General features: G+C 47.7%; 1 protein-coding gene across 1 annotated transcript; it reads right to left on the bottom strand.

Moving 5' to 3' along the window:
- Nucleotides 1-605: 605 nt before the first annotated feature.
- On the bottom strand, nucleotides 606-5,327 carry LOC135814143 (alpha-mannosidase 2x-like). Its single transcript, XM_065327213.1, has one exon. It carries the CDS (start codon nucleotides 5,018-5,020, stop codon nucleotides 1,400-1,402), a length of 3,621 nt encoding a protein of 1,206 aa, XP_065183285.1. The 5' UTR covers nucleotides 5,021-5,327; the 3' UTR covers nucleotides 606-1,399.
- Between the last annotated feature and the right edge of the window lie 6,465 nt (nucleotides 5,328-11,792).

The following is an 11,792-nucleotide window of genomic DNA, read 5'->3' as shown; positions in this document are numbered from 1 at the left end:
TCGTTGCGCACGTTTCTTCAAGCAATTGCAGGTGTTGGAAGCTGTGTATATTCGTACTCGTGACCCTGTGCTATGTAAACAGAAAGAAAACGTTGTATCACTCACACTCTTCAAGTAATACACACGCACCATTACATTCATTCACACAGTATCACATTCATCTGCCACTACCTTTCTCACATACACTATATTCACACATTGCAAAGGTGCAAACTTCGCTTTTTGTATTTGTTAGCTGCTGTATTTCTACCTGAAACCATATTAGCTACATGTATATAAGTGTGTGTTTTAGTTATTACATTTTTATGTGACGGCGTTCCACTGATGACAGTCACAAGAAAACGTTATGGAACTTGACTTTCTTCATTTTTGCTGTTGTTATGAGTGCACAATTTATCTTATTTATTGCCATTTTTCCTTTTTACATTTATTATTGGTTCAATACCCGAGTTTCGGTAGATGGGTTCCTTTTTTCTACTCAAAAAGTAGATTCTACCTTTCTCTACCGGCTCTACCAGTACCAGGTAAAAGCTGGTAGAGGTCGGTAGAAGTGGGTAGAGGTAAGGAATTTCCAGCAAGATCAAGGTGTTGTTGTACACAACAACATTATTATCGTGAAAAACTACTACCGGTACATGTACCGGTACATGTAAATCCGGTAGGACAGCGTTCGTGCACTTACAGTTTTTAATTTCAGTCCAATGGCAGAAGCCAATGGAGGAGGGGGCGTTAGCCAGCCATGGCAAGAGAAGGAAAAAAATAAGAAGAAAACATAATTATCTGAAGAAAATAACGCCTCGACGGGGGTGAAGTTTATCACTATGTTGACTATGCCATGGTGAATAGTGGCGAAACAAGCTAGCAAAAGAGGCGAGAGAGCCTACAACTTGACATGGCATTTCACATGGTCTTTGAACTGTCTAATATTGGATATTGTCTTCGATATGACTCAAGAAGAGCGGGGCAACATAGTGACAATGACTACTACTACTATTTCACTGAAAGGGTTAAACATAACTGTACGCTCAAGACTATATTCAAGAGTTCGAGAGAAATGAACCAGGAGACTAGACTATAGATCTGAATTCTGAGATATATGACTGGTTTTTACGGTAAAATTAGTTAAAAACTCTTCAAATCGCAAACTAAAATATTAGTAAGAACGCATGACTGCAAGAAAAAGAACATATAAAAAAATTCTTGCACTAATTCATTTTCGTGTCCTGCGAAGTTGTTCAAAAGAACGTATGACTATATAATTATACCGGTGTCAAGAAAATGGTCAGAGATTGGGTATGAGGAGTTGGATACAACTGATAGCACACTCTACTACGAATTGCAATGTAGAATACAATTCATGTAGTGGAAATCTCAAGTGTCGAGAAATGTGGTTTCAAGATCAATGAACGTCAACCTGGCTAAAACGCAATTTCAGCGTCTGCAGTTGCCTGTGGTCAAGAGCAAGCGGAGTGTCTAAGGCAATAGCACCATGCGTGTCAAGCATCGTCAGCGAGCAGTTCGCAGCTTGCTCAACTCGCACACCATCAAATAGATTGGCAAGAGGTGGGACGTTCTGCTGTTGGCCATCAACATGACCAGTACGTTGGCACACTTGTGAGGCTGTTCTACGAGAAAGGGATACACTGGCAGGTAGTCGATAGAGAACAAGAGCGGCTGCAGAAGCAGCAGATTCTTTGCTTGTCCCGGCAGATTCTTTGCTTGTCCCGGGATCTCCTATCGGACGAAGGCTGGCAATTTGAATACTGCATGGCATCCCGGTCTTGAGGAAGCCACCGCTGCACAGCTTAGGGCGTTTAGCAGGGTAAGATGAAAATATCTGGGGCGGATGTAAAACGTGCTGAGCTAGGAGTTGAGCCTCAAGGGACAAATCAGTCGGTTCCATGGTTGCTGCGGAATCCCGGCGCTCTAGGACAAGCTCGAAACTTGACTGGGTGCAGGAAATACTCTCTGGTGTACCACCGACGGGCCCGCGGCCATCATCCATGTCAGTATTACGATCTAGAATAACTTCCAACCTGCCGGCCTGCAAAGACGATACGCCGAGTGGTTGCTGAGTATGCAGTGACAGGCGCCATGTGCGATCCTGAATGTACGCGAGCGACGTGAACGGGTAAAAATTCGGTGCAATCATGTCGCGGAAGCGTCGCCTCTGCGCCATCTGCAGCGAATTGAGGTCGGTGAAGAGTAGATCAGCACTGTGCAATGAGGACGTAATACGCATGGCAATGTCAACCTCAGGCATGTTCATCCACTGCATACTCACCTGGTTCGTAATGGACAGCTGGACTGGCCCCAGGGACGACGTCGCGTTGCACAAGCGCACCGTGTGCTCGACGAAACGCCAGTGCGAAGTCACGTAGTGGCAGAGCAGGCCCGATTCGACACGCACAAACGTCGCCGGGGTGCCGATAGGACTGGCTTCCTTCGTAGGCTGGAATATATAGGCGCCACCAGTTTGCTCTTCCATTTCTGTTTCTCTGTACACTACAAACTCAATTTTCATCTCGATAGTCTTACCGTCGACTGTGAGTGTTGTGAGGAGGCCTTCGGCAGAGAAAGCCGCTGAGAAGCTGTCAGTGACAAGATCAAACGGCACTTTCGGCACTTTCTGAATTGGCCAGAAAGACGGCACCCGAAAGTCTTTGCTGGCGTTGTGCAGACTTATCACATCACGAGCCGGCCGGCCCTGGACACGCTTAGCTAGCTTCACGGGTACTACACTATACACTGCATAGCCCAGAGCTGGCAGGTCTGCTTCAAACGTAAGCCGGACAGATTCGACGGCAGTGCTGTTCAGTCTTCCACGCACGTACTCTGGCTTGAGCAGCAAGCTTGTTGCAAACGCGACCGCCTGGTTAGAACAGTCGCGGACAGCTACGTGTGGCGACAAGACGAACACAGATATCAATCGCTTAACGGGCCTTGGCAGGGGGTTGAGCACCAGTACTGTAGCTGGGCGGCTGGCATTGACCGTCGTATGTGTGTCACGGCCAGCATTGTATCGGGCACTGGTCACCAAGGCGAGCGATGGCAGGCCGGACAGGCTACTTAGAAGATTGGCCGAAGCGTTGGCCAGGTGGCGGTGTGCCGAGCGCAGTCGGTCCAGGTAGTCGGCCATGACGTACGCGCGTGACGTGCCCGTCACCGCATCGTGATGCTGGAATATGTTAAACTGGTGGCGGGCGGCGGTTAGCTGCTCAAACGTGCCGGCTGGTGCACGGCCACGCGCAGACGCCCACACAAACAGACTGTCCGTCGCATACAGGAGGGACTGGACAATGCGGGCATACGCCTTGTGAAACGGCCGGCTTGAGAAGTAGCCGGTCCAATACGCCGTGTACTTGTCAGAGTACGGGAAAAAGTCTCCATGAAGATGAGGAAAGCGGCTATTTTCCTGTTCAGCCTTCTCCAAGAATTCCCCCAGTGTGCCAAACTTGATGGAGGCATGAAAATCTGGATGACTGTTGATATACTCCATCAAGGCGTCGTAGTTGACATACTGATCCTTCACCTCTGTGAAAGATGTATAGCGAAAATCATCCCCATTCAGGATCGACACAGTGTTCGTCTGGAAAAGCATAGACTTAGAACGGGCCTGGTCAACCAGAGTAGTTGCTAGATGGTGGATGTTTTTCTCGGTGACTTTGTGAACCACACAATCGCACTGATCACTCCCCTCACAGAACTTCAGATAGAAAAAGTCAAACAAACAGCATGATTCAGGACTAATTCCGCACGAGTGCTTAGTGGAATACAAACTGCTCGGCTCGAGATGGGTGAACACAGCAGAGCGGTGCAGAGCATCCCAGGGCTGTCTCCAGCGGAACTGCAGTGCATGATGCTGCGCCAGGTAGCGCTTCAGCATATAATGTGTGCGCAGTATCATCAAACGCTTGATGCCCGCTTGCTGATAGAGATGAGCGACGGACGATGAGTAGCCAAACGGGTCATTTGACCAGCTACTCTTCGGCTGCCATTTGCTGTCAATGTTAGTGCGAATCCAGTGATGACCTTCAATGAGCTGATCAAGCACGGCATGATAGTGCGTGTTAGCTTCATCCGGCATCACCCACCCACCAGTGGCAAGTTCAAGGCGGCCACTGCGCACGAGGCCTCTCACAATGTCCCGTGTCTCCTCACCCTGATCACTCCACCAGCGATGCAGGAAAGACATTTCCGACCAGATAAACTTCCACTTTGGGTACGTCTGCAGTCCTAGGACAACATTGTCGAGAATACTCCGTGTCGAACCACTATAGTAGTCCTCGAATGTCTCTAGCCATCCAGGGTCATTATGTGAGTGAGGAATGACAATGATCTCAATGGCTTTCTTCTGTATTGCCTGCGTTACATTATACAGATGTCGATAGTCAGGAACATTCTGGCCGGGATCAAACGGCTTCTGGTCCAACAAACCGTACAGTAAATCGGCCGTATAGTAGTCAGCAGCCGAGCCGTCAGTCTTGCGTCTTGGCTTCGCCGCTCTCCGCCGCTCTCGTGCTTCGCCATGGTCGGCATTGTCGCCGTCATGCTGGGTTTCAGAACTAGGTCTTACAAGGCGAGGCGCTACTGTGGTGGGTCTCTGCTGGTTGGCAGGTGCTCGAGACGCTGCAGTTGTAACTGGCCGTCGATGCTGCACTGGCCGTCGATGCTGCACTGGCTGTGCCGCTCTGCTGGCAGCATGCGGGGCATTCAACGCTGGACGTATGCCGTGCGAGCCGATCCTGTGAAGTTGACGTTCGCGCTCCAACGCATTAGACCCTGGACTATGTGTCACTTCTTGCTCATCTGTATCTGTGCTTTCACCGAACAAGCTGCCAGGAAGTGTAAGCTGTGCAGCAGGAGCAGTATCCCTCTGGGGTGTCCACACATTCCACGCTACAGTCATTGTCAAGAACAAAACTGCCAATCCGAGCGCCAGACGCTTCAGCACGGCCGACTTCAGCCATGCTAGGAGAATGGGATAGGTTCTCAATTTACTCAATAAGTCATTGAACATAATTCCGTCCACTGAACGTTCTCACCCGCTACCTCCCTCAGTGACACACGTCAACGCCTCAGTTCTGGTGAATCGAAGCTAAACAAATAGAAATCAGACAGAAGAGGAGAAACGGTGCTCCACCCTACTCTCTGCAACAATCGTTTCTTTCCTCCAAATTTGACATTACGTGAGTCGTTCTAGAGGTTCAAATCTAGAGATGAATCGATCAGATCATGAAAAGACAAACCAATTGAAAGACTTTGAAAATGTACACATATCACCGTTTTAGGAATATCTATTTGACGTAGCTACACACTACCCGTTGGATCATGCCATTCAATGATTCATGGAGTAGATCCACCCAAATAATTGGCCAAAACCAAGACCATGTACCAGGGCCCGTTTTGACTCCCTGCAGCCTACAAATACAGTACTACATGTACTATCAGGATGTCAATATTGCAATGCAGGGAGTCAAAACGGGACCGTAGAGGGGACGGTTTCAAATAGGACACCGGTTGCAAACCGGAACGGACTCAATATTCACTTTCTCTCTTGGTATTTTGATTAGAAAACATAATGTCACAGTGAGACTACGATGTGTTAAACTCCGAGCCAAAATTTCATGGCTCTGCGATGACCAGAAGCGCCATATCAAGCAGGTGAGTTTTTGACGTGTTGCTTCGCACTGCGACTTGAGTTTTACGACTTTCGAAAAATCAACTTCTTGTCGCAGGTAAACAGCGGCTCGCCTCTCGCCAATAAAGCACCGCATACCAATCAAAACTAATGGAAGCACACACAAGGCTTATTGTTACTCTGTACTGGCCGTCGTGGAACGATAGCAATTACCTAATTTCAGACCCAGAGTGAATTTGACGGGCACTCTAAAACGTGTCCGGTTTGGAGCCACCTCTGATTTGAACTTTTTTGAAGCGAAAAATTGGGCAACTTGGAGGCAATGGGTGAACACAAAGGAGTGGCTCAGTTCGATTGACTCTGGCCCCAGAGCAAACTTCAACATGCCAGTTTCCTTCCACAAATACATAATCCTACACAGTTGCGAGGGCATGATGCTCTGATCAGGCCCGAGGTCTGTGAGTGATCTTGCCCGAGGTCGCGACGCCCAAGGGGCGTAGCCCCGAGGGCGTCGCGACCGAGGGCAAGATCACTCACATGACCGAGGGCCTGATCAGAGCGGCATGCCCGACGCAACTGTGTAGGATTGCGCTTCAGACAAGGCCCACCTCACAAACAACAAGGCCCAGTACAGTAGAGAGATTCAAACAGAAAGAAAGCCTTGACGGCAAATGAGTTGATGTCACATTGTGTGCAGTGACCATCACAAACAGCTATTTGTTTCAACGGTCGGAACTTTCCAGTTTTGAGATGAAAGTATTCAAGTACAGTGAAGGCAGTAGTAACGTTAGTACCAGTAATATGACGGATTCGGAATAAACCCGTTCTTCGAGTTAGATGATTGCCAGAGTAAGGTTCAAATGCGAGTGCTGAGAAGCTGCAGCCTTAGGGCAGGTACAACATGTACTTGTGGAGGTCTGCTTCCCTTGTGTACTTTTCGCCGCGAGAAACAGGACCAGCTGCAAGGTCGGTTGGCGTTTCTGGTCTCCCTGCAGACGTTCAAGACAGTAGTGAGTATATAATCATTTTGGAGAAGGGAGACAAATTTTTAGTCCTCGTCGTCGGAGATGTTGCCCAAGGCAAGGACTTCGAAAAATGGTAAATGCGCATGTGCGGCGCGATGCTGTGCGACTGCTGTTCTTGACCGGCTAAGCGGTCAAGATCGACTGATCTTGACTGCTTATTCTGGCCGCTCATTGGCCGTCTCCTGGCAACAAGCACGTGCCATGTCTGAAACATATTTCGAGTGAAAAATCAACGCTGATGATCGGTTTGGGTCTATACAAATTTGGCTGTCAAAACGTCCCGGTATCGAGCCGTCTCCTCTACCGTGCATGACCATCAATCATGCACGCGTGCACCATGGCATGTGCACGGCATATCGATATCGATATCGGCAAATGCATGATCGATCCCCCGATTTTCTTGCTGAATGAAGTGAAGGGATTTTCACGTGGTCCGCGCGCGCCGCATCATATAATCACCCGTGAAATAATTTTAAAATAATTTTAATTATGAAACGTCGTCGTCATCTTCACTTCCATTGTTTTTGTGGTATGCTTCGAGGCCTGTTCCGAATCCCAAGCCAAGGCAGGCAAGAGCCAATGCTGGTTATTTCTGACACCTATCAAAATTGAAATAGCAATACTTACACGTTCGGTGGTGGCTGTGAATTTTTGGAACTTCACTGCTTTGGAAATGAGGGAATTGCAAGGTAAGATTAACGTTAGTCCTCATGTGTGTACAATACAATGTCATGTACGTGTATACTCAAATTCGAATTGAGTCAGTGCGAATGAGATTACCGGTATTATACATGTTCACAACACCACTGAACATATCGAGCGGCTAGCCCATGGTCGCATCATGTTGCCCATATTCCATTCTCGACGTGTGTGTGTGTGTCACAGTGTGTGTGTGTGTGTGTGTGTGTGTGTGTGTGTGTGTGTGTGTGTGTGTGTGTGCGTGATTGATTGATTGATTGGATTGGATTTTTATTTATAGTGGTGACTATAACAGACAATTGCCTAATAACAATAGACCCACTCGAGGGAAAGATGCAAAAAGATATGAATAATTAACATAGTAGACTACCGGTATAGCGTGCGTGCGTGCGTGCGTGCGTGCGTGCGTGCGTGTGTGTGGCCAGCTAGTCCGGTTGGTGGGTACACACATGCCAGATAGTGTTGGGTCTGTTGCCAACAGGCTCTGCTGCTTGAAGGTGTATTGTTGTATCTGCCACCTTTGTTGGTTTCAGGGTTCATAACTTCATATACTTTCTATTTGAAGTATACCCAATGCTGTAGACAGCGAGCTGTTTCGGCCATAAGGGCCTCATCAGTACAGCTATGAGCTAAAGTAGGCCGAGCTACCAGCCATGGTGCAAAGGAGGCACCACAGACATTTTAAAAGATAGCTCGTCGCTCTAGCGCCAGAGTGCTCAAACTACAAAAAGTAGCGGGCATTGCGCGATGCAGCAGCACTAGAGCAGCCTACTGAGAGTGCTCAACAAGACAAAAGCCGAGGAGCATAGTACCCAATGCTGTAGACAGCAAGCTGTTTCAGCAAGCTGTTTCGGCCATAAAGGCCTGTTTTAACCATGTACTGCTTTTGGCTAGATTAACTCTTGTGTAATCAATAGTGCTAGTGAAGCTTATATCAGATCCACTCTGATTTAGCCACCCACACTAGTAGCAAGTATTACCCTCACTGGGGGCAGGGATAACTACAGGTGGATTCCAGGATGGATACCCTGATGCCGTCAATCCTTTTTGTGCACCTTGTCCTCACCCACTTACTGAGGTGTGGTGAGCCCGTAAGTGGGATCATTTGCAAATCCACCCATAGTTTAGGGATTTCAGGGGGTGTCGGCCGTCGGGCGGTTCAATAGCCAGTTGAATCCTCTTTCCAAGATTCCTTTTGAGTTCCTCTCTCCCCTCTCCCGGGGAGACCCACGTGACCAATTTTGGCAGTGAGCAAGTACAGTACAGTACAGTGTGTGTGTGTGTGTGTGTGTGTGTGTGTGTGTGTGTGTGTGTGTGCGTGTGTGTGTGCGTGTGTGTGTGTGCGTGTGTGTGTGTGTGTGTGTGTGTGTGTGTGTGTGTGTGTGTGTGTGTGTGAAGTTTTGCTATGGTGTGCGGTGATGTTCTCAGAGGAAGGGAAAAGCTAGCCTATCAAACACACTGATGATTCCTGCAGTATCATGTGACTTACAGTAAGTCATTCCCACCATGTATCCATGGCGCAGAAATTGATGACATTGCCCTAATCCTTCAGCATTCTAAATGTTCCATATCTACATCACGGTTATTGTGCAGGTACCTGTACATTGTACATGCATTTTACGACCTCTGAGCCCTACATTGTAAACAGGCTGGCAACACTCATGAGTAGGTAAATTACGACTACCAGTCTATTAATTTATACATATGCATGTACATGTACATGCATCTACAAGAAAGTAGTGTTTAAAAAAGATAGTACCGTAAAGTACCGCCAGAGCGCCCCACCATATCATCCTTTCGTGGTCGTATTGTGGAGGTGGTCTGCTGTCTGTAGGTCATACGACATGAACCTTGTACACATATTGCACGTTTTGCGGTCGATCCGTACCTTCAAGCGGACACAAGCTCCACACAAAAACCTGCCAAGTGTGACCTTAGTACACTAAGATTCTCACATCGTACACACTTCGTTGCACTCTGCCATACGATTTCCCTTTCTCTGGCTGTAAAATCAAGGTGGGGCACTCTTGCGAGACGGGGCGCTCTGGCGGTACTTTACGGTACAGCTGTATTCGATTCCTAGCCAGGCGAGTATTTTTCACAATCCCCAACGCGCGCAGTACCGCGGGGATTATGAAAAATGTTCACCCGAGGACCAATCCGTGCAATATCCCAATTTCTAAATCCGTGCAGTATCCTAAACATGTATAGACCGACTCGCCAAGGGTCACGGTTCAGCACAATTACATGTACAATGTAGTTTGATAAGATTTTTTAAATTTCACTGTTGTTTGAAACACTCCACCACTCCGCACTGCGCTCATGGCCCACGTTCACAACACCATCGCGAGGAAATTCATTCTCGGATAGATCGCGCGTATCCTCCACGCAGGTCTTTCTCTCACCGAGAGCCCCTCACTCCTCAGTGGAAGTACAATGTACATGTAGATAACAAATGAATAGTAGATACTGTTGAATACTATCAAGAGTGCCTAACCAGGTTGTCAGGTTTATATGTACTCTTGATAGTATTACTACTGTTGTGGACATGGAAGTCCAGTCGGAGGTCAAGTACCCCCAGCACGCTGGCCGTGCAGCCGTGAGCACGCATGCAATCCACAAGTGCACTAGCACTGGGCATGCAATATTCTGTACGCAGTGAGCCTGAGGGCGCCGGCCCCGGTCATTCACGGATTTCCATGTCCACGAAAGTACATTGTATATTCATAGGGTGAAAGTGGCGCAGTTGCCCACTTTCTACATAGAAAAGTGGTATACCCAAAGAAGGTGATGGTGACAGCAGTTCTAAACGCATAGTGCTGCTGGGACATGCATACAAGTACACACAGTGCATACAAGTACACACAGTGCTTGTAAAATTGTAGACACCGTGACCAGTGACAGGCATGACTGAAGAAGAATATCTACTTGTTCACACTAACCCGAATTTCCTCGCTATCCCCCCCCCCCCCCCCCCCCCGTGTGTTGTGAATGTGGGTCAGGAGCGCAGTGTGGAGTAGTGCCACTAGTGGACTGTTTCAAATTATTTTTCAAATGACCAAGTTCGTCCCAGCTTCTACACATGCCTGTACACGTACATTGTACATCCACGACACTGTGTACATGTAAGTTTAGCTGTTGTTGAAGAAACATTTCTACCGTTTATGTGGAAGATATCTATCCATCAACGCTGACAGCGATTCCTCATTTGAGGAAGACACATGTACATGTAGGCTGCTCCATGGCGAAGGAAGCTGCTGGGTCTATGTATAACCAGTAGGCAGTATTTCGATGAGCGTGTGATCTACATTGTACATGTACATGTATCTCAATGGTTACTGACTATCGGTTTTTATCTCACCCCGTCCATGTTCAAGTAGGATGATGTAAGAACTACATGTACTAAAAAAAGAAAGAAAGAAACTGCGGCACTCCTCATTGGCGGTTGAAATACATGCACAATACAGTCATGTACCAGTAACGTGTGCATGTGCACATACAAGTACATCGTATTGTAACGTTACATTTTTGGGCTGCTGTAGAATCCTACACTATTAATACTGGCCTCTCTGATCCTCCCCCCCCCCCCCCCCTCCCCGTTCCCGTGGCCTAGCTCGTCATGTACATGTATCCCTGTGCAAGAAAATCATAGGTATTTACACAATCATGTACATGTACATGTACTTGCATTCAGTACGCCTCCAAACTACCAAAGTCAACACATGCTTACGGCCAATTATTTAAAATCCCAATCACTGCTAGCAAGGCGGACCATTATTGTACCAATGGCAATGTACCATAGCGCAACCAGTAAAAAGGCGGCTAGAGCCGCTAGACTATCCTTAGTATCCCTACGTGTACATTCTACATTGTACATTGTACTAGGGTCCGGCGGATTCTGCCGGCAGAAAAATTGGCAGAATTCGGTACTTTTTCTGGTAAGTTCCATGCATGTTTGGTATGTGGATAAAGATATGGGGCAGAATTCGAGGAATTGCCCGCCGTAAGGTTTGTATGGTTCTGCCAATTTCACTGCTTTTCGAGCAGAATCCGCCGGTTCCTACATTGTACATGTACATGACTGTATAGTATTAGTAGCACCAAGACTGCAAGAGTACACAACTTCACTAGCTCCCAGCTATAATTATTACAATGACATTGTAATAATAGTACTCTTGCTTGAGTCTTGGTAGCACAGACAGTGCTAGTGTTAGTACAATACTCAATAGTACTATTAGTAGTGGACGTCGCCGCTACCCCCCCCCCCCCCCTCCCAGGCCAGGGTTATGCCCTAGGCCCTGGGCTTGTATTTGTAAGTAAGTAAGTTGTAGACCTGCATGTGTGTGTGTGTGTGGACCGTGGTGGTGACTGTGCGTTCAGCTAGACTACTCAACTACTTGAACTAGAGTCTAGACTGTCCGTGGAAG

The sequence above is a fragment of the Sycon ciliatum genome, chromosome 4 (assembly GCF_964019385.1).
Source record: "Sycon ciliatum chromosome 4, ocSycCili1.1, whole genome shotgun sequence".
In the NCBI taxonomy this organism is placed as follows: domain Eukaryota; kingdom Metazoa; phylum Porifera; class Calcarea; order Leucosolenida; family Sycettidae; genus Sycon; species Sycon ciliatum.
Note: the sequence above shows the minus strand (reverse complement) of the source record. Positions and strands in the feature narration are given on the sequence as shown.